The following is a 24,098-nucleotide window of genomic DNA, read 5'->3' on the forward strand; positions in this document are numbered from 1 at the left end:
GGCTCAGGTACTTTTAACTAAGCAGAAGTCTGCAAAGGGTTTATAAATTCCTACCACCTCTCAGTTGGAGTTCCTGAGAGGCTGTGAACAGGTGAGCTCTTTGCACCTGTTCACATTATGCGGTGCTGGACGTCGCTGCTTTTGTGCTGTGCTGGTGGAGTGATGGGGCCCAGGGCCCAGGTGGCTTTGCCGCACAGTGAGGGCGCTGTGTGGCTGCCGGGTCCCATTGCCTGCTGGAGCGGTGTGGGGGCGCGATAGTCGCCGCACAGTGCCGCGCCAAAGTTAGGGTAGGTCCCCACTTGAAGAGGCAACCTTGTCGTGGTAAGTGGGCCTATGCTCTTTGATCAAACTGTATACTAATGCCTCCTAATAGTGCATAGCAATAGATTGATAATAGTGCTGTATAGCCATGTTTTATCATGCTGAAATTTAAAACAGTTGTTATATCAAAAGCATAGTAATGAGGATGTGCGATTTAGATTCTCTCTCACATATAGATAACAAATATAATACAGCTCTTACTGTATGTACAATAATATTACTATAATACTGCTCCTATGTACAAGAATATAACTACTATAATACTGCTCCTATGTACAAGAATATAACTACTATAATACTGCTCCTATGTACAAGAATATAACTACTATAATACTGCTCCTATGTACAAGAATATAACTACTATAATACTGCCTCCTATGTACAAGAATATAACTACTATAATACTGCCTCCTATGTACAAGAATATAACTACTATAATACTGCCTCCTATGTACAAGAATATAACTACTATAATACTGCCTCCTATGTACAAGAATATAACTACTATAATACTGCTCCTATGTACAAGAATATAACTACTATAATACTGCTCCTATGTACAAGAATATAACTACTATAATACTGCCTCCTATGTACAAGAATATAACTACTATAATACTGCCTCCTATGTACAAGAATATAACTACTATAATACTGCCTCCTATGTACAAGAATATAACTACTATAATACTGCTCCTATGTACAAGAATATAACTACTATAATGCTGCCTCCTATGTACAAGAATATAACTACTATAATACTGCTCCTATGTACAAGAATATAACTACTATAATACTGCCTCCTATGTACAGGAATATAACTACTATAATACTGCCTCCTATGTACAAGAATATAACTACTATAATACTGCTCCTATGTACAAGAATATAACTACTATAATACTGCCCCTATGTACAAGAACATAACTACTATAATACTGCCTCCTATGTACAGGAATATAACTACTATAATACTGCTCCTATGTACAAGAATATAACTACTATAATACTGCTCCTATGTACAAGAATATAACTACTATAATACTGCCTCCTATGTACAAGAATATAACTACTATAATACTGCCTCCTATGTACAAGAATATAACTACTATAATACTGCTCCTATGTACAAGAATATAACTACTATAATGCTGCCTCCTATGTACAAGAATATAACTACTATAATACTGCTCCTATGTACAAGAATATAACTACTATAATACTGCCTCCTATGTACAGGAATATAACTACTATAATACTGCCTCCTATGTACAAGAATATAACTACTATAATACTGCTCCTATGTACAAGAATATAACTACTATAATACTGCCCCTATGTACAAGAACATAACTACTATAATACTGCCTCCTATGTACAGGAATATAACTACTATAATACTGCTCCTATGTACAAGAATATAACTACTATAATGCTGCCTCCTATGTACAAGAATATAACTACTATAATACTGCCTCCTATGTACAAGAATATAACTACTATAATACTGCTTCCTATGTACAAGAATATAACTACTATAATGCTGCTTCCTATGCGCGCCTATAATTTTGGACTCTTGGCAATGATGCTGCAGTTGTAAGATCAGGCTAACCACTGAGGCTATGACACATACCCCGTGTGTCTCTCCCCTATTATTTGGCTCGGGTTATGGCAATCTAATGCATGTTGGGGGTCTGTGTTACTAGTTTGGGGTTCAGCAGTCAATCGTTCAGGCGGTATTATTGTAAATTCAGTAGTAAAGTTAATACGACACAATTAATGGGACAGGGAACTGGACAATATACCAGTAATGATGGTAATATTACAGGTTATATACGTCGCCTCGGAGCGGAGTATATAATCTTCCAATCCTTATCTCCAGCGCCATGTCTCCAGGCCGGAGCGCTGGATTCTAGGTTATTAGGATAGCGGTGATTTATAACGGCTTATCACACTAATGTCCTCATTTCCCGTACGACGGCCACTTTGTCTTGGACTGTTATTAATGTATTTCAGTAAGCAGCTCCCAGTTTGTTGCGTTTCATCCCGCGCTGCGCCGCACTGTTATTGGGTCATAAATCTCAGATTTTGCCTTTTTTCATTACACTGTAGTTGTCACCTTTAAGATAATGTTTTTGGCTGTTTGATAAATCTCAGGGGAATGTAATCAGCAGTACATAACCCGCAGCGCAACTTCTAATAAAACACCACTTTTGTCTCCGAGCAGGAGCTCCCGGATATTATATACACAGGACATCCTCTTATACGGAATATAGAATATATATATATATACATGAGAGACGAAAGGTTCTGATCGTGAGTCCGGAACTCGGAGCGGGATATTAGGGTTTCTCAAGTCGTAAAGGGGTTATCCCATCATTCTGCACTCAATCCCCCATAATGAGAAAGTGAGAACAGAATGGGAGAAATCTTTGCTAATTTATTAAAAAGGAAAAACTAAATGATTGCATTGATTGACATAAGTCTACAGCCCCTTTACTCAGGACATAAGTATTCACCCCCTATACTCAGGACATAAGTATTCACCCCCTTTACTCGGGACATAATTATTCAGCCCCTTTACTCAGGACATAAGTCTTCAGCCCCTTTACTCGGGACATAAGTATTCAGCCCCTTTACTCGGGACATAAGTCTTCAGCCCCTTTACTCAGGACATAAGTATTCAGACCCTTTACTCAGGACATAAGTATTCAGCCCCTTTACTCAGGACATAAGTATTCAGCCCCTTTACTTAGGACATAAGTCTTCAGCCCCTTTACTCAGGACATAAGTCTTCAGCCCCTTTACTCGGGACATAAGTCTTCAGCCCCTTTACTCAGGACATAAGTATTCACCCCCTTTACTCGGGACATAAGTATTCAGCCCCTTTACTCAGGACATAAGTATTCACCCCCTTTACTCAGGACATAAGTATTCAGCCCCTTTACTCGGGACATAAGTCTTCAGCCCCTTTACTCGGGACATAAGTATTCACCCCCTTTACTCGGGACATAAGTATTCACCCCCTTTACTCGGGACATAAGTCTTCAGCCCCTTTACTCAGGACATAAGTATTCAGACCCTTTACTCAGGACATAGGTATTCCACCCTTTACTCAGGACATAAGTATTCAGACCCTTTACTCAGGACATAGGTATTCACCCCCTTTACTCGGGACATAAGTATTCAGCCCCTTTACTCAGGACATAAGTATTCACCCCCTTTACTCGGGACATAAGTATTCAGCCCCTTTACTCAGGACATAAGTATTCAGCCCCTTTACTCGGGACATAAGTATTCACCCCCTTTACTCGGGACATAAGTCTTCAGCCCCTTTACTCAGGACATAAGTCTTCAGACCCTTTACTCAGGACATAAGTATTCAGCCCCTTTACTCGGGACATAAGTATTCACCCCCTTTACTCGGGACATAAGTCTTCAGCCCCTTTACTCAGGATATAAGTCTTCAGCCCCTTTACACAGGATATAAGTCTTCAGACCCTTTACTCAGGACATAAGTATTCAGCCCTTTTACTCTGGACATAAGTATTCAGCCCCTTTACTCGGGACATAAGTCTTCAGCCCCTTTACTCGGGACATAAGTATTCACCCCCTTTACTCGGGACATAAGTATTCACCCCCTTTACTCGGGACATAAGTCTTCAGCCCCTTTACTCAGGACATAAGTATTCAGACCCTTTACTCAGGACATAGGTATTCCACCCTTTACTCAGGACATAAGTATTCAGCCCCTTTACTCAGGACATAAGTATTCACCCCCTTTACTCGGGACATAAGTATTCAGCCCCTTTACTCAGGACATAAGTATTCACCCCCTTTACTCGGGACATAAGTATTCAGCCCCTTTACTCAGGACATAAGTCTTCAACCTCTTTACTCAGGACATAAGTATTCAGCCCCTTTACTCGGGACATAAGTATTCACCCCCTTTACTCGGGACATAAGTCTTCAGCCCCTTTACTCAGGACATAAGTCTTCAGACCCTTTACTCAGGACATAGGTATTCCACCCTTTACTCAGGACATAAGTCTTCAGCCCCTTTACACAGGATATAAGTCTTCAGACCCTTTACTCAGGACATAAGTATTCAGCCCTTTTACTCTGGACATAAGTATTCAGCCCCTTTACTCAGGACATAAGTCTTCAGACCCTTTACTCAGGACATAAGTATTCAGACCCTTTACTCAGGACATAAGTCTTCAGCCCCTTTACACAGGACATAAGTATTCAGCCCTTTTACTCAGGACATAAGTATTCAGACCCTTTACTCAGGACATAAGTATTCAGCCCCTTTACTCAGGACATAAGTATTCACCCCCTTTACTCAGGACATAAGCATTCAGCCCCTTTACTCTGGACATAAGTCTTCAACCTCTTTACTCAGGACATAAGTCTTCAGCCCCTTTACTCAGGACATAAGTATTCAGCCCCTTTACTCGGGACATAAGTATTCAGCCCCTTTACTCAGGACATAAGTATTCAGCCCCTTTACTCAGGACATAAGTATTCAGACCCTTTACTCAGGACATAAGTATTCAGCCCCTTTACTCAGGACATAAGTATTCAGCCCCTTTACTCAGGACATAAGTATTCAGCCCCTTTACTCAGGACATAAGTATTCAGCCCCTTTACTCAGGACATAAGTCTTCAGCCCCTTTACTCAGGACATAAGTATTCAGACCCTTTACTCAGGACATAAGTATTCACCCCCTATATTCAGGACTTAGTTGAAGCCCCTTTGGCAGTGATTACAGCCTCCAGTCTTGGAGATGATGCCACAAGGTTTACACACCTGGATTTGGGGACTTATTACAGTACCATTCTTCTCTGCAGATCCTCTCACGCTTTGTCAGGTTGGATGGTGACAGCCATTTTCAGGTCTCTCCAGAGATGCTTGATTGGGTTCAGGCCAGGACTCTGGCTGGGTCACTTAAGGACATTCACAGAGTTGTCCCTAAGCTGCTCCTGTGTTGTCTTGGCTTTGTGCTTAGATTCATTGTCTTGTTGGAAGGTGAACCTTTGGCCCAGTCAGAGCTCCAGAGCTCTGGATCAGGTTTTCTTAAAAATATCTCTATACTTTGCTCCATTCGGCTTTCCCTGTCCCCACAACATGATGCTGGTATTGGGCAGTGACTGGTTTTCTCCAGACATGACACTTAGAGTTGAGGCCAGAAAGTTAAATCTTGGTTTCATAAGACCACAGAATCTTGTTTCTCACAGTCTGTGAGTCCTTTAGGTGTCACTCTGCCATAAAGCCCAGATTGGTGGAGACTGCAGTGATGGTGGACCATCTGGAAGTGTCTCCCATCTGCACACAGGATCTTTTGAGCTCTGCCATAATGACGATTGGGTTTTTGGTCACCTTTCCTACCAAGGCCCTTCTCCCGCGATTGCTTAGTTTGGTGGCTGACAAGCTCTAGGAAGAGTCCTGGTTGTTCCAGACTTCTTCCATGTAAGAATTACGGAGGTCACTGCGCTCTTGGGAACTTTCAGCGCCGCGGAAATGTTCTTGTTCCCTTCTCCAGATCTGTGCCTCCACACAATCCTGTCTCTGAGCTCTACAGGCAGTTCTTTCCTCCTCATGGCTAAGTTTTTTCCTCTGATATGCAATGCCATCTGTGAAATCTTATATAGACAGGGCTGTGTCTTTCCAAATCTGAATTTACCACAGGTGGACTCCTATCAAGGTGTAGAAACATCTCAGAGATGATCAAGAGAAATGGGAGGCCCCCAGAGCTAAACTTCAACTGCCATAGCAAAGGGTCTGAATGCTTATGTCCGTGCAAAATTTTAGTTTTTCCCTTTGAATAAATTTACAAAAATTTCTACAATTCTGTTTTCCCATTATGAGGTTTTGAGAGCAGATTGATGAGAAACCTAATTTTTGTTTTCCTTTTTGCACAAGGAGCAACATAACAAAATGTGAAATTAGTGAAAGGGTCTGAGGACTTTCCGAATGCACTGTATAAAATCAAGTTTATGGTTTTCTTGAGCAACCAATTAGGTCACTGCATTTAACTTTTTGATAAATCTCCATAATCATACTTACTGTTGTCCTGTTGTTTGCGAGACTGACCGTTGCTTACTGATCATTATCCCACACTTTCATGCACAGGTGCCATTGTTTCTACTGGGCTCTTATATAGTCAGGATCCGTAACACTGTTCATCCTTAGCTATTTGGTTCATAAATACAATGCTAAAACTGTGTGGTGGCCTAGGGGGTGTAAAGATCTGAGGGGAAGGGGGCCTGGTGGGCCCAGATTCCTGGATGAGGTCTGCATCCTAAGAACTTAGATCCAATTGAAATCTATGGTGAAGAAGAAAAGCCTTTAGGCTACAGGCCACGTTAGGCCCATGGCCTACAAGAAATTAAGGGCATGCTGAGGATGCAAATATCCTGGCACAAGAAACACAATGATGTCACTGCATCTCGCCATCCGCACCGGGACACAGACATCAGGAAGAGGATTCCGACGCTCATCATAGGAATAGGGAGACATGAGTTTCATGGTTTTATTTTGTTTTATCTTCAAGGTGGCGTTATAAATGTGTGAGATTGCTGTTATTATGCTTCAAGGGGGCACTTTTACTATGTGGGGCCAAAAGGGGCCTCTGTTACTGTTTTAGGAACATTAAAATGGGCATGGTTACCATTTGTAGCAAAAAGGGGGCAGTATTACTCTTTGGGAGCATTGAGAAGATCCCTGTTACTATGTGCAACCAAATGAGGGCACTGTTTCTTTTTGGGGGTCACTTTAACGTTTCGAGGCGCACTAAGAGGAGCCCTATTACTATGTGAGGCCAAAAGGACGCACTGTTACTGTTTGAGGGGCACATAGAGGAGCACTGTTCCTATGTGGGGCCAAAAAGGGGCAATGTTACAGTTTGAGGGGCACTAAGGCAAGGATTTTTACTATGTGGAGCCAAAAGAGGAAAGTTTTATGCCCCTGTTTGACGTATACGTTACAACATTGTATCCTGCACAGTCCGGTAAAAAAATAAGTATATGTTTTTTTTTACAATAGTAAAAAAAACATAGTTTTTTTTTTCTTTTACAATAGAACTCTTTGGTGAAGGGATGCCACTGTATGGCATCAGTCTGAGGCATCCGTTTAACGTATATGTTTTTTGGATACGTTAAAAGGATGGGAAAACGTGATGTAAACCCACCCTAAGAACATGGTTTTTGTTTGTGGGCGCTAAGACGAACACCATTACTGCTTGGGTGCTATATGGGGCAGTATTAATGTGCGGCGCCCAATAAGAGGGTACTATTACTGTGTGGAGCAGAACAGTGGGCATTATTGCTGTCTGGGGCACTGCGGATGGCGAGTTTTGTGGAGGTGAGGGAGGGAGAAGTCTAATGCCCCCTTCACACTGGCGTCGCGGGTGAGGGCCGGATGCGTCTCGGGTGCATTGCAGGCAACCCGCGCGAGTAGGCACGCAATTGCAGTCAGTTTTGTCTGCGATTGCGTTCTGATGTTCAGTTTTTTCCGCTTTTTACACGTGCGTAAGAAAGAACTGAATGTGTTACCCAGACCCGAACCCGGACTTCTTCACTGAAGTTCAGGTTTGGGTTCGGTGTTGTGTAGATTTTATTATTTTCCATTATAAAATGGTTATAATGGAAAATAATAGCATTCTGAATACAGAATGCTTCGTACAATAGGGCTGGAGGGGTTGAAAAAAATAATAAAAACGTAACTCGCCTCATCCACTTGATCGCACAGCCGGCATCGTCTTCTTTCTTCTTCTTTCAGGACCTGCAAAAGGACCTTTGGTGACGTAATCGTGCTCACCACGTGGTGATGTCAGCGCAGGTTCTGCTGAATGAAGATAGAAGGTCCTTCTATCCTCATTCAGCAGGCCCTGCGCAGACATGACCGCGGCACATTACGCGGTGAGTGCGATTACGTCACCAAAGGTCCTTTTGCAGGTCCTGAAAGAAGAAGAAGGAAGACGATGCCGGCTGCGCGATCAAGTGGATGAGGCGCGTTAATTATTATAATTTTTTTTAACCCCTCCAGCCCTATTTTACTAAGCATTCTGTATTAAGAATGCTATTATTTTCCCTTATAACAATGTTATAAGGGAAAATAATACAGTGAATTTACTTTAATGGGGTCCGGGGTTGCTCATCCCTATCATCTCCTAGCAACCATGCGTGAAAATCGCACCGCATCCGCACTTGCTTGCGATTTTCACGCAGACCCATTCATTTCTATGGGGCCTGCGTTGCGTGAAAAACGCTGAATATAGAACATGCTGCGATTTTCACGCAACGCACAAGTGATGCGTGAAAATCACCGCTCATGTGCACAGCCCCATTGAAGTGAATGGGTCCGGATTCAGTGCGGGTGCAATGCGTTCGCCTCACGCATTGCACCCGTGCGGAATTCTCTCCCGTGTGAAAAGGGCCTAAGTGTATTATTTTTTGGGGAGGCGGTCATAACATATATCTTTAGGGTTTCTAGCGTGGCCTCCTGAACGAGCAGCAAATTGAGAGACGGGGTGTGGAGTCCAGGTCCAAAATTTGCGTTTGGGCCCACAGGACAGTAGTTACGCCCCGCGCGCTTTTCATGTTGTGGCATTAATATCAGTCATAAAGATTCATGGGAAGGTACGACACAAATAAGACGCGGAGTGAAAACTGTGGCGGAAAGCAGCACACTGTGCATTGTGTCGTAACCCCATCCTACCATGTATGTAAAGTGACTTGCTTCTCAGCCGGTGTTGCAAGTTCATATTCGCAGTGTAACCCGACTGTCCCGATGTGACAGCGCACCTGGAATCGATGCTCCGGTCCTTGACACTTGTGTATGTCTAGTCGGAAGCTCTAGGCCAGGTCTGTCTGCAGAGATCTAGACGTAGCAGAGCGAAACTGTCCTGCTTGATCGCACAGCGCAGTTCTTAACCCGATTCTGTCAGCACACCTCACATCGGAGAAGCGGCGGGATATCACAGCCCCTGTCAGCAGCACAGAGGATGGCAGGATGATCCTCACGTTCATATGTCTTCATGTACTGGCTGATCTCTAGAAGTATCCAGCAGTAATGACATCTCAGGTCTCATCAAGGGCAGAAATAATCATTATAGAAGAAGCCCCGTCCGGAATAAATACAATTCCAATATAAAAAAATGAAATGACTGGCAAATAATCTCTCGGCTCATAGTAATTCCCCTAATGGATTCTAGTGATTTACTGAGAGAGAACAAAAGCCACCGGAGATCCAGGCTTCAAGGGTCACCAACAGGCCACACCTGTCCCCTTATCCTGCCGAAGAGTAATAATGATTATTTCCGTAAACTACTGGAACAGCCACGAGAGGACAACACATGTTGTCTTGGTGGTACATTACTACTGTGGCGCATTCACTCCCAATGCTATTAAATGCTGGCGCTGTAATAAGACCATGTTATAACCAATAGCATTAGGGACACTATGAAAGTCCAAAGGTTTCTAATATAATAAGTCAGAGCTTATAATAATTATCAGAGATGATAGCCAAGGGTTCTGAGATAATATGTCAGATCCCTCTGGAAAATCTCTAAAAGCTCTGCAGTAATAAGTTAGATTCATGGGCTCTGAGGTAATATCTAAGGCAGTGAAGTAGTGAAATCCCTGAGATAATAAGTTCACAGTTATGCAATAATAAAATAAATGCTCCTGCATGATTCTTGGGAAAACATCTTAAGACTTTGAGATAATAAGTCAGAGCTGTGAAATAATAACCAAAGGCACTCCTGGAGGTCAGGTTCACAGCAAAATATCTAAAGGTTTTGAGAGAATAAGTCAGAGCTCTGAGTTAACATAAGGGCTCTGAGATAATAAGTCAGAGCTCTGAGTTAACATAAGGGCTCTGAGATAATAAGTCAGAGCTCTTAGTTAACATAAGGGCTCTGAGATAATAAGTCAGAGCTCTGAGTTAACATAAGGGCTCTGAGATAATAAGTCAGAGCTCTGCTTTAACATAAGGGCTCTGAGATAATAAGTCAGAGCTCTGAGTTAACATAAGTGCTCTGAGATAATAAGTCAGAGCTCTGAGTTAACATGAGGGCTCTGATCTAATAAGTCAGAGCTCTGAGTTAACATAAGGGCTCTGAGATAATAAATCAGAGCTCTGAGGAGTTCTGAGTTAACATAAGGGCTCTGAGATAATAAGTCAGAGCTCTGAGTTAACATAAGGGCCCTGAGATAATAAGTCAGAGCTCTGAGTTAACATAAGGGCTCTGAGATAATAAGTCAGAGCTCTGAGTTAACATAAGGGCTCTGAGATAATAAGTCAGAGCTCTTAGTTAACATAAGGGCTCTGAGATAATAAGTCAGAGCTCTTAGTTAACATAAGGGCTCTGAGATAATAAGTCGGAGCTCTGAGTTAACATAAGGGCTCTGAGATAATAAGTCAGAGCTCTGAGCTAACATAAGGGCTCTGAGATAATAAGTCAGAGCTCTGAGTTAACATAAGGGCTCTGAGATAATAAGTCAGAGCTCTTAGTTAACATAAGGGCTCTGAGATAATAAGTCAGAGCTCTTAGTTAACATAAGGGCTCTGAGATAATAAGTCAGAGCTCTGAGTTAACATAAAGGCTCTGAGATAATAAGTCAGAGCTCTGAGTTAACATAAGGGCTCTGAGATAATAAGTCAGAGCTCTGAGTTAACATAAAGGCTCTGAGATAATAAGTCAGAGCTGTGAGTTAACATAAGGGCTCTGAGATAATAAGTCAGAGCTCTTAGTTAACATAAGGGCTCTGAGATAATAAGTCAGAGCTCTGAGTTAACATAAGGGCTCTGAGATAATAAGTCAGAGCTCTGAGTTAACATAAGGGCTCTGAGATAATAAGTCAGAGCTCTGAGTTAACATAAAGGCTCTGAGATAATAAGTCAGAGCTGTGAGTTAACATAAGGGCTCTGAGATAATAAGTCAGAGCTCTGAGTTAACATGAGGGCTCTGAGATAATAAGTCAGAGCTCTGAGTTAACATAAGGGCTCTGAGATGATATGTCAGAGTTCTGAGTTAACATAAGGGCTCTGAGATAATAAGTCAGAGCTCTGCGTTAACATAAGGGCTCTGAGATAATAAGTCAGAGCTCTGAGTTAACATAAGTGCTCTGAGATAATAAGTCAGAGCTCTGAGTTAACATGAGGGCTCTGATCTAATAAGTCAGAGCTCTGAGTTAACATAAGGGCTCTGAGATAATAAGTCAGAGCTCTGAGTTAACATAAGGGCTCTGAGATAATAAATCAGAGCTCTGAGGAGTTCTGAGTTAACATAAGGGCTCTGAGATAATAAGTCAGAGCTCTGAGTTAACATAAGGGCTCTGAGATAATAAGTCAGAGTTCTGAGTTAACATAAGGGCTCTGAGATAATAAGTCAGAGTTCTGAGTTAACGTAAGGGCTCTGAGATAATAAGTCAGAGCTCTGAGCTAACATAAGGGCTCTGAGATAATAAGTCAGAGCTCTGAGTTAACATAAGGGCTCTGAGATAATAAGTCAGAGCTCTTAGTTAACATAAGGGCTCTGAGATAATAAGTCGGAGCTCTGAGTTAACATAAGGGCTCTGAGATAATAAGTCAGAGCTCTGAGCTAACATAAGGGCTCTGAGATAATAAGTCAGAGCTCTGAGTTAACATAAGGACTCTGAGATAATAAGTCAGAGCTCTGAGTTAACATAAGGGCTCTGAGATAATAAGTCAGAGCTCTTAGTTAACATAAGGGCTCTGAGATAATAAGTCAGAGCTCTGAGTTAACATAAAGGCTCTGAGATAATAAGTCAGAGCTCTGAGTTAACATAAGGGCTCTGAGATAATAAGTCAGAGCTCTGAGTTAACATAAGGGCTCTGAGATAATAAGTCAGAGCTCTGAGTTAACATAAAGGCTCTGAGATAATAAGTCAGAGCTGTGAGTTAACATAAGGGCTCTGAGATGATAAGTCAGAGCTCTGCGTTAACATAAGGGCTCTGAGATAATAAGTCAGAGCTCTGAGTTAACATAAGGGCTCTGAGATAATAAGTCAGAGTTCTGAGTTAACATAAGGGCTCTGAGATAATAAGTCAGAGCTCTGCGTTAACATAAGGGCTCTGAGATAATAAGTCAGAGCTCTGAGTTAACATAAGGGCTCTGAGATAATAAGTCAGAGCTCTTAGTTAACATAAGGGCTCTGAGATAATAAGTCGGAGCTCTGAGTTAACATAAGGGCTCTGAGATAATAAGTCAGAGCTCTGAGCTAACATAAGGGCTCTGAGATAATAAGTCAGAGCTCTGAGTTAACATAAGGACTCTGAGATAATAAGTCAGAGCTCTGAGTTAACATAAGGGCTCTGAGATAATAAGTCAGAGCTCTTAGTTAACATAAGGGCTCTGAGATAATAAGTCAGAGCTCTTAGTTAACATAAGGGCTCTGAGATAATAAGTCAGAGCTCTGAGTTAACATAAAGGCTCTGAGATAATAAGTCAGAGCTCTGAGTTAACATAAGGGCTCTGAGATAATAAGTCAGAGCTCTGAGTTAACATAAGGGCTCTGAGATAATAAGTCAGAGCTCTGAGTTAACATAAAGGCTCTGAGATAATAAGTCAGAGCTGTGAGTTAACATAAGGGCTCTGAGATAATAAGTCAGAGCTCTGAATTAACATAAGGGCTCTGAGATGATATGTCAGAGTTCTGAGTTAACATAAGGGCTCTGAGATAATAAGTCAGAGCTCTGCGTTAACATAAGGGCTCTGAGATAATAAGTCAGAGCTCTGCGTTAACATAAGGGCTCTGAGATAATAAGTCAGAGCTCTGAGTTAACATAAGGGCTCTGAGATAATAAGTCAGAGTTCTGAGTTAACATAAGGGCTCTGAGATAATAAGTCAGAGCTCTGAGTTAACATAAGGGCTCTGAGATGATATGTCAGAGTTCTGAGTTAGCATATGGGCTCTGAGATAATAAGTCAGAGTTCTGAGTTAACATAAGGGCTCTGAGATAATAAGTCAGAGCTCTGCGTTAACATAAGGGCTCTGAGATAATAAGTCAGCTCTATGAAATAATAACTAATGGCTCTGATATGATAGGTGAAATTCTTGACAAAATATCTAAAGGCTTTGAAATAATAAGGCAGAGCAGTGGCCTAATATCTTAGGACTATGAGATAATACAATATGGATTAATTACTAAAGACTCTGATGTAGGGCGGTTTTATGACTAAATAGCTAAAGGCTCTGATATGATAAGTCAGAGCTCTGGGATAACACCTAGAGGCTCTGAGATAATAAGTCAGAGCTCTGAGTTAACATCTACGGGTTCTGAGATAATAAGCCAGCCCTATTAAATAACTAATGGCTCTGATATGATAAGTCAGATTCCTGAGAAAATATCTGAAGGCTTTTGAGATGGCTTCTGAGTAAGTGATAGATTTGGCAAGGAGGACACATCCTTCTCACCCATCGTTGACTATCAGTCCTAGAGATTTATAATACGACGGAGGATGCGAATAGTAGTTGCTAACCATCCCAGATCCAAAATTGAGACAAATTAGGTCATTTTGTTCCTCCCCTGCGTAGAGAAAGTCTCCACCCCCGCTTATTCCATCAGGTCCATTGTTCACTTAATTCAGTCTTTACTAGGTTATGAAAAGGAGGGACAGGACAATCAGGACTGTGGGACATTACATGGCCTGATTTCACGTGTGTGTGTTCTCTAGGTGTCATGCAGACTTTATTCCTACGCTTTATGCTTATACTTCCTTATACTTTCTATTAGCAGTCACAGACACTGGAGCCCTGGAAACTGTATAGCACAGTTGGATTGCTCTTGGGCCTGGATGTAATAACCTTTGGCATCTGGCAAATAGTGGATCCCCTGCAGCGTAACATTGAGGTGAGACCATGAAATGCAACCCTTTTCACATGCCCTGTATTACAAGCTTGGTCATTCATGTGAATGGGCGCCACACAATACTATATTCTCCTGGCAGCTACTGCTGCAGAAAACACGTATAGGAGATACCGTTCAACGCTGGGAGGAATATCAGTTTCATACATCTGACTGAGATGGTTTTTGATGGATGTCTGCAAACCTCATTGAGATGGGCCAACCATAGATGTAGAGATTGGCCAATAATCAATAGAGAGCGTGATTCCCATTGTAGAAAATTCCCAACATTAATGGGGTTGTTCACCCCTGGGGAACTTTTCTATAGACCCCCAGCGTAGCCGGACCTGCAGTGGTAATCATACTTACCTGATCCCTGGTGCTCGTTCTCCTCAAGTTAAATTCCCGTTTGACGCAGTTCACGTGACCGCTGCAGGCAATGACTGGCCACAGAGGTCAAGTGTCACCAATGCGTCAGGTCACCGGTTCCAATGACTGGCTGCAGCATTTATGTGACCTGCATGAAAACAGATGTTGATGCAGGGAGACCTGGCACCTGCAGAGCCATGCAGGGCAGCGATGGAGCCAGAACCCAGCGGTGGGGATCAGGTGAATATTATTACCACTATGGGCCCAGCCACTCTATGGGTTTTTAGAAAAGGTCCCCAGGGGCGAACAACCACTTTCAAAATGTAAATTGACTCTTTTTCAGAAGGAAAAAACAGTCTCTCTAGTCGTGCCACCTTTAGGTATCTAGCCTGTATGTCGCCTGTTTATTTACAGGGTAGCTACCTATAGGTGTCACTAGAGAGACAGTTTTCTTCCTTCTAGAGAAGAGCTCATTTGTCCACTTTTCCCATGAAGCATTGCCTGTAAGACTTTCTCCACAAGCTGGATCTCCGCAAAGAGAACTGGTACCTTCCAAAGACATGTTTGAAGAAGTCTCTGAGAATACAGTACCTTAATCTAATTATTTTTGGTCCATTCTAGGAGTTCACTAAAGAGGAACCTCGTGGAGACCTTGATGTCCTCATACTGCCTCAGCTGGAGCACTGCAGTTCTGTAAAGATGAACACATGGCTCGGTGAGTATATCAGAGTACTCTCCGGGTAGGTTATGTGGACATAGGAACATCAAAATAGATTAATATGAGGGCTACAGAACAGCATCACCAACATTCCTCCACCACCCATACAAGATGATCAGGTGTGACACAACATTCAGGCTGTGGGACATGATGGACATCAACTAAGCTTGGATGTGTCATTGCATTGTGTAACGATATCGAGTTGTCTTCTATGCTTTGCTTTTAATCTTCTCAATATCTCAGGTTCTGCATCTCTTGTAAATGTAACGCATCTCACCTGCTTTTCCCTCCTGCTCTTAGGTATTGTGTATGGCTCCAAGGGTCTCCTGCTCTTACTTGGTATTTTTCTAGCGTACGAGACAAAGAGCGTCTCCACTGAGAAAATCAATGACCACCGTGCGGTGGGGATGGCCATATACAATGTTGCCGTGAGTATTGTGAACAAGGACATGAGGAGTCTTAAGAGTCAAGTGGAATGCTGTTTACTGTCTTCTAAGAAAATGGGATTAAAAATGAGCTGACCCCAAGTTATTGGTGAGTGGAAAAAAGACGGAAAGATGACCGAGCGACACAAGGATTGTTAAGAAATCAATCCATAGATAAAAGAATTAAAAACAAATCAATCCACCCGAAAATTGCATATTTAATGTTCTGCGGAGAGGGAAGAATGTGGGTTGTGTTACCAAGATTGGAGAATATTAAGCTCCACAAAGCCTTACTATATATATATTGTGTATGTCACGACACATGGGTGGAATCGTCCTCCAAAAAACATCTCCCTCATTGTGCTGCACTTCCTTGTGTATCACTCGAGGGTTCTTAATCCGCTCACTTTTCAGCCTCTCGCATTAGTCTAAACATTGCTCATCCTGTTTTCTTACTTCACAAATCTCTTTGTTTAAAGCTCAATGAGTTGTTCTATTGTTGACAAACAACAGAAATGTTGAACGTTTTTGTAAATTTTTGAATGCATTATATTAAATGCTATATCTTCTGAAGATGAAGTCGGTGGCCTTATGAAGTTTGCAGATGTCTCACCAAGACTGTGGCCCATGAGACATCTGCTTGTTCTTGGGCCATGTTGTGGTCCGATGTGATCCAACACATATTACTGAATGAAACCCTCATAAATGCTGGATGTTTTAATCCTGTTTTATCATGTAATTCTGCAGGTCTTGTGTCTGATCACTGCACCAGTAACCATGATCCTCAGCAGTCAACAAGACGCCGCCTTTGCATTCTCTTCTCTGGCCATCGTCTTTTCAGCCTATATCACTCTAGTTGTATTATTTGTTCCTAAGGTGAGGAAGCTTTTAACTTTTCTAAAATGATCAATTTTACTATCTCAGGTTACATCATGTATTATACTCCAGAGCTGCACTCACTAATCTGCAGTCACTGTGTACCTACATTACGTTACTTATCCTGTACTGATCCTGAGTTACATCCTGTATTATACTCCGGAGCTGCACTCACTATTCTGCTGGTGCAGTCACTGTGTATATACATTACTTATTCTGTACTGATCCTGAGTTACATCCTGTATTATACTCCAGAGCTGCACTCACTATTCTGCTGGTGCAGTCACTGTGTACATACATTACATTATTTATCCTGTACTGATCCTGAGTTACATCCTGTATTATACTCCAGAGCTGCACTCACTATTCTGCTGGTGCAGTCACTGTGTACATACATTACTTATCCTGAGTTACATCCTGTATTATACTCCAGAGCTGCACTCACTATTCTGCTGGTGCGGTCACCGTGTACATACATTACTGATCCTGAGTTAGATCCTGTATTATACTCCAGAGGTGCACTCACTATTCAGCTGGCGCAGTCACTGTGTACATACATTACATTACTTATCCTGTACTGATCCTGAGTTACATCCTGTATTATACTCCAGAGCTGCACTCACTATTCTGCTTGTATAATCACTGTGTACATACATTACATTACTTATCCTGTACTGATCCTGAGTTACATCCTGTATTATACTCCAGAGCTGCACTCACTATTCTGAGGATGCAGTCACTGTGTACATACATTACATTACTTATCCTGGACTGATCCTGAGTTACATCCTGTATTATACTCCAGAGCTGCACTCACTATTCTGCTGGTGCAGTCACTGTGTACACATATTATATTACTTATCCTGTACTGATCCTGAGTTACATCCTGTATTATACTGCAGAGCTGCACTCACTATTCTGCTGGTAAAGTTACTTTGTGCATGCATTGGTTCAGTACAAGATAAGTAATGTCATTTATTTAAAATGTAATACTTTTATATTGTTTCTTTACCTGTCTTCCCACAACACAGCAGCATAGTAGAACATACGTTTCTACATGTGAGTGAATAGCTCTGTTCCTCCTGAGTCATGAATACAATTCCAGAGCTACAGTGCAGACTGACACACAAGGGAAGATTTAGGAAAGGGCTGCAAATCTAGGCAAAAAGTTATTTGTCATCCACTAGAGGTATCCATAAGCTGCTGTCACCATGCATGTGATCGAGATAACTCTGAATAGAATATGAAGACAACAGAGCGCCCCAGTCACTGCCATGGTGGTATAAGGAGTTGGGCGCTCTCCTGCAGTGATTAGGTTTGGTGCCCACATTACGGATCTATAGTTACACCTCACTTATCGCTCGGCCAGACAAGCGGTTTGGAGCGTGATTCCAGGAAGCCACAGGAGGATTGCTGTGAGCTGTGGATCGATGGTACAGGAGTGAGGCAGCGCCGCACGCACCGCACTCATCGCACTCCCCTGCTCCTGACAATATCATTTGATCTCCCGTCAGCCGCATTTAACTCTTGCTGTCATATAAATCCCGATGTCCATAAATCCAAGCAGTCCTTTTGTGTACTGTCTAGGATACGGGCGCATTCTAGGGAAAAACGTCAGCTCGACTAGATAGAGAAGCAGAACAATCAAGCACACAGCCATGTCATCTCCACAGACAAGTACTAGAAGTTGGCTCTGTCATAGGTTGCCACCTTTGCCTCAGGTCCTAGGTCTGCCCTGGTCACCTATCATTGTGAAGTGAAGGTGCAGCAGGCCCGGGAAGGATGCTAGCATGGATAATGGGAATGGTGGAAGCAACAATAGGGGTGGTAGTTAGTCATGGTAGCAGTCCTCCCCCTGGCATTCCCTGGCCCGTACAATGAAGGGAGGGCGTACCCATTGGGGCACACCTTGGACATTTGGGGTCTCCAGCCTGGTGGAAGTCAGGGTGCCTTAGAAAGTGGACAGTTGGCAGGGCGAGAAGCAGAAGTCCTTTGACATAAACAAGCATTACCTTACTGTCTTGATATTTCTAAACCTTCTGTATGTATTTCAGGCTTCCTTTCTGTCTGGGAGTACAGGGTTCTATTTTAGCTGCTTTTCATTGGTAGTGTAGTGGGCCCTTTAAGAGTAGTCGCACTTGTTTTGTGATGCCAGATGCAATGAAGCAACAAGGGCACAGGGCCCCTTTTAGTGATACTGTGGATGGTAACCAGGTATAGGAATGCCAGAGTGGTGTAGGGTGGCCTAAATGTCCCTTAATGTTGGTGCACGTGTCACGGTGCTCCTACCTGGATACGCTGGACCCCAGGCGTTTGCCCCGAAGCAATGAAAGGGGGGTTGTTGATGAAGGGGATGATGAAATGATTGAGTCCAGACCTTGTGATGAAGTTCAATAACAGCTTTACTTAAAGGGAACCTGTCACCGGGATTTTGTGTATAGAGCTGAGGACATGGGTTGCTAGATGGCCGCTAGCACATCCGCAATATCCAGTCCCCATAGCTCTGTGTGCTTTTATTGTGTAAAAAAAAAAACGATTTGATACATTATGCAAATTAACCTGAGATGAGTCCTGTCCCTGACTCATCTCAGGGACAGGACACATCTCAGGGACAGGACTCATCTCAGGTTCATTTGCATATGTATCAAATGGTTTTTTTTACACAATAAAAGCACACAGAGCTATGGGGACTGGGTATTGCGGATGTGCTAGCGGCCATCTAGCAACCCATGTCCTCAGCTCTATACACAAAATCCCGGTGACAGGTTCCCTTTAAATAAACGTTTTTCCAACAGTTCCAGGCTTTGTCTTGGTTCCCAGCAGGCTTTAGCATCAACTCTGGCAGGCAAACAAACTCAACTATGCAACATCAGTTACTCTCTGGCTCTGCTGTGCTGACAGGCTGACTGAAACACTTAGCTTTAGCTGTCTGCTGCAACTTCTCTCTTTGTAGTCTGACTCTAGCTTAATCCAGGAAACTCTGCTCCTGGCTTCAGAGGCTCCAAGCAGTGGCCTCCACATCCAGCAGAGCTGAAGGTGCTCTGGCTGGCTTACGCAAGGCATGTCCAACAGGGACGTGCACCTGTTTCCTTTCCCTAGTAGGGGGTAACTGCAACTGACCTCTAACTATCTAGTCCCTCCCCTCCTTAGAGGGAGGGTTAGAATGGAAAGAAGGGTTCCATCCTCTGTAAATGTAGCTCTGCCATGCTTGCTGCCACCTTCTGGTGAACCAGGTAAATTACATGAACAATAACAGTTACAAGAAATAAATATGCACAGTGTTTAGGACCTGACATAAATACACATGATGACATGAGGTTAACCAATAAAGACAGTAGCGGGGTGCAGAAGTGGTAATGCCTTCTCCTAAGGCATACTTTACAGCAATTCACTAAAGCACGTCTTGGCTCTAGCTCTGCTTACTAGGAACTCTCTAACCAGGGGTAGGAGTAGCCCATCACCCAGGCAACTGCACTACAAAGACTACCATTTAACTATATGTTGCCCATAAATAATCATTTGGGATTCACAATGCTCCAGTAAAATAAAATTATTTTAAAGGGAGTTTTACACTGATGATCTATTCTCTGAATAGATCATCAGTATCTGATCGGTGGGGTTCTGACACCCGGGACCCCCGCCGATCAGCTGTTTGAGAAGATACCGATGCTCACCAAGCACAGCACCGCACATTGTATAGTGACTTTGGTGGTTACGTGCTCGGCCCCCTTCACTTCAATGGGGCTAAGCTGCTCCTAGGCCATATGATCGATGAACGTGTCCTCACATGGCCTAGGAAAAGCTGGAGAAGGCCGAGCGCCGACGCTTTCTCAAACAGCTGATCAGCGGGTGTCACAGGTTTCAGATCCTCACCTATCAGATACTGATGACTGATCCAGAGGATAGGTCATCAGTATAAAACTTCTGGAAAACCCCTGTAACGTTAGAGTGCGTAGGCAGTAAATCGCAACGTTTTCTTTTATTTTTTTAGTATGAAATTAACTCTTTAGCAGTGATCCACTGGGTCACTGCAAACAATCTGAGAGTTTTGAAAAACGTGGCACAAATTGCCTATCCTCTGTTGTATCACTTACTACACAGCCGGAGGGCATAAGCACAAGAAGTGTGGGTCAGAAGCGTCATGAAATGGGTTTTTGTGGTTGAGCAGCATCATACTCAATGCCAAGAAGAAGCTGGAGGGATGCAAAGCACGTGTCTACTGGCTGAGCAGTGGAATCATGGTCTCTGAAGTGTAGTCAAGTTTCACATATTTAGCAGTCTGATGGATAAATCTGGGTTTGGCGGATGCCGAGAGAGTGGTACCTAATAGGATGCATAGTGCCTACGGGTGGAGGAGGGGTAGGGGCTATTTTGCAGATTTTGGCCCCTTATTTCAGTGAAGGGTGACGTTCAGACTACAGCACACAACAACATTTTACAAAATCCTTACTAGCAGTTTTGTGGCGGTAGCAGTTTGGGGAGGTCCCTCAGTCTTGACGTCCTTGTTCCCGGCAGATGAGACGTCTCATCACTAGAGGGGAGTGGCAGTCGGAGCAGCAGGACACTCTGAAGACGGGATCGTCCACCAACAATAACGAGGAGGAGAAGTCGCGACTGCTGGAGAGAGAGAACCAGGAGCTGGGCCGGATCATCGCTGAGGTGACCTTCTGGGTTTTATATGGTTACCATGTTGTGGTTTTATTAAACTTAGTACGATATTTTATTTCCTCACCTTTTCAAGATCTCTGCTTACTGTCAGTATAAGGAAACACACCTGTTTACATCTACAATCTGGAAACCAGTCAGCTTGGTTTTGTCACACCAGTAATCTCATCTGAGATGTTCCCATACAGCTGATTTTACGAGGGGAGGCCAGACGGGCATTTTCCCCGCGGCGGTTGAGATGAGTGGCCATTCATGTAATACAAAGTGGCTCTCCGTTCTGGCTCTTAGAGGGTGGTCCCAAGAGGAAGATGTTCTTATGTCCCATTAGTTGAAATGAACAGGCGTTGTCTTCACCTAGTGCGAAATTGAGAAACAAAATGATATTTTCTGTGTTCCTGATGTTCTATTCTTAAAGGGGTTGTCCGGGTTCAGAGCTGAACCCGGGCATACCCTTATTTTCACCCAGGCAGCCCCCCTGAGGCTAGCATCGGAGCATCTCATGCTCCGATGCGCTCCCTTGCCCTGCGCTAGATCGCGCAGGGCACGGGCTCTTTTGTTTTTAATGACACACTGCCGGGTGGAAACTTCTGCCCGGCAGTGTGTTCGGTGACGTCACCAGTTCTAATGGGCGGGCTTTAGCGCTGCCCTAGCCGTTTTACTGGCATGGGCAGCACTAAATCCCGCCCATCATTGCCGGTGACGTCACCGGGGTTCCTGGCAGCCCCATGGAGAGCCCGGTTCGTCACCGGATCTCAAAAAAATGCCTTTGCCCTGCGCGATTTAGCGCAGGGCAAAGGAGAGCATCGGAGCATGAACTGCTCCGATGCTCAAGTCAGGGGGGCTGCCGGAGGGGAAATGGAGGGATGTCCGGGTTCAGCTCTGAACCCGGACAACCCTTTTAAGGAGAGCCCATGAAGGCGTGTTGATAGGAAAGGGGCGGGGCTGTGACAACCTCCGCAGTGCTAATGTATGAAAATTTGGCATTTTAAGAGGAGTTTTAAGCTTTTCTGCATTGTCTACCACCTTCAGATCTGTCTCACTCTTGCCCTTTCCCTCTTGTATAGAAAGAAGAGCGGGTTATGGAATTGCGGCAGCAGTTGCGCTCTCGCAGGAAACAGTCAGTGACAGCACGGGAAAATTGCTCCGACAATCACTATCCTAACTCCTCTGGGGCGGTCTCATCTCTCTACCAGCCTGGACTCCCTCTTGCCAGGTGCCTGGTGGCTGAAGGGGGTGACAAACTGGGCAGGAACAGCTGTGACGGAAGCCGGGTGCACCTCTTATACAAATAGAGACATCATGCCACAATCTGACCACCCCCCTCAGGCGTGTAGGCAGTCTCTTGTCTACATAGCTGTCAATACACTGTGTGGCCTCTTTTCTTACACCTCTCTTTCGGAAAGTCTCTTCCCTGTCTGTCTCATTCCTCTCTGTTTCTGTATGTCTCTCTCCGTCAGTCTCGCGCAGCACTCTCTTTCTGTCTCTCGATGTCTCATGTATTAGGCACCTTATACGTCATAACAGCCACTACGCCCTAGTGCTGTACACAGACTCCTGTCCTTCTGGAAACTGCACTTGTGCCCCCCCCCCCCCCCGCCCAGAGAACGCCCCCTCAGGGAACATCCACATCTAGTGTCACCTGGTGTCACCTGCGTCCCCCGCACTTACAAGATGTTTTCTAAACTGTGATTGGCGATTGCAATAAATAAATGAGAGAAGATCTTTCTACTGTTCCCTTATTCATCAAGTGTATACCACCAAATATACACTGCAGGTATATACAGGAGAGATGTGTGCACTGCAGGTATATACTGAAGAGATGTGTGCACTGCAGGTATATACTGAAGAGATGTGTGCACTGCAGGTATATACTGAAGAGATGTGTGCACTGCAGGTATATACAGGAGAGATGAGTACACTGCAGGTATATACTGAAGAGATGTGTGCACTGCAGGTATATACAGGAGAGATGTGTGCACTGCAGGTATATACAGGAGAGATGTGTACACTGCAGGTATATACAGGAGAGATGTGTGCAGTGCAGGTATATACAGGAGAGATGAGTACACTGCAGGTATATACAGGAGAGATGAGTACACTGCAGGTATATACAGGAGAGATGTGTGCACTGCAGGTATATACAGGAGAGATGAGTACACTGCAGGTATATACAGGAGAGATGTGTGCACTGCAGGTATATACAGGAGAGATGTGTGCACTGCAGGTATATACAGGAGAGATGTGTGCACTGCAGGTATATACAGGAGAGATGAGTACACTGCAGGTATATACAGGAGAGATGAGTAAACTGCAGGTATATACAGGAGAGATGTGTGCACTGCAGGTATATACAGGAGAGATGTGTGCACTGCAGGTATATACAGGAGAGATGTGTGCACTGCAGGTATATACAGGAGAGATGTGTGCACTGCAGGTATATACAGGAGAGATGTGTGCAGTGTAGGTATATACAGGAGAGATGAGTACACTGCAGGTATATACAGGAGAGATGTGTACACTGCAGGTATATACAGGAGAGATGTGTACACTGCAGGTATATACAGGAGAGATGTGTGCACTGCAGGTATATACAGGAGAGATGAGTACACTGCAGCTATATACAGGAGAGATGTGTACACTGCAGGTATATACAGGAGAGATGTGTACACTGCAGGTATATACAGGAGAGATGTGTGCACTGCAGGTATATACAGGAGAGATGTGTACACTGCAGGTATATACAGGAGAGATGTGTGCACTGCAGGTATATACAGGAGAGATGTGTGCACTGCAGGTATATACAGGAGAGATGTGTGCACTGCAGGTATATACAGGAGAGATGTGTGCA

General features: G+C 43.6%; 1 protein-coding gene across 2 annotated transcripts in view; it reads left to right on the forward strand.

The window, feature by feature from the left end:
• Positions 1 to 22,961, forward strand: part of GABBR1 (gamma-aminobutyric acid type B receptor subunit 1) — a 116,137-nt gene extending 93,176 nt beyond the window's left edge. For both annotated transcript variants that reach the window (XM_040404914.1, XM_040404915.1), the window contains 6 exons: positions 14,087 to 14,203; positions 15,188 to 15,281; positions 15,585 to 15,712; positions 16,457 to 16,585; positions 21,101 to 21,244; positions 22,315 to 22,961. In XM_040404914.1, coding sequence (XP_040260848.1) covers positions 14,087 to 14,203; positions 15,188 to 15,281; positions 15,585 to 15,712; positions 16,457 to 16,585; positions 21,101 to 21,244; positions 22,315 to 22,542 — 840 coding nt within the window. In that variant the 3' untranslated portion in view covers positions 22,543 to 22,961. The remainder of the gene's footprint in view (positions 1 to 14,086; positions 14,204 to 15,187; positions 15,282 to 15,584; positions 15,713 to 16,456; positions 16,586 to 21,100; positions 21,245 to 22,314) is intronic.
• The last annotated feature ends 1,137 nt before the right edge of the window (positions 22,962 to 24,098 follow it).

Source organism: Bufo bufo, chromosome 8 (assembly GCF_905171765.1).
Source record: "Bufo bufo chromosome 8, aBufBuf1.1, whole genome shotgun sequence".
Taxonomy (NCBI): domain Eukaryota; kingdom Metazoa; phylum Chordata; class Amphibia; order Anura; family Bufonidae; genus Bufo; species Bufo bufo.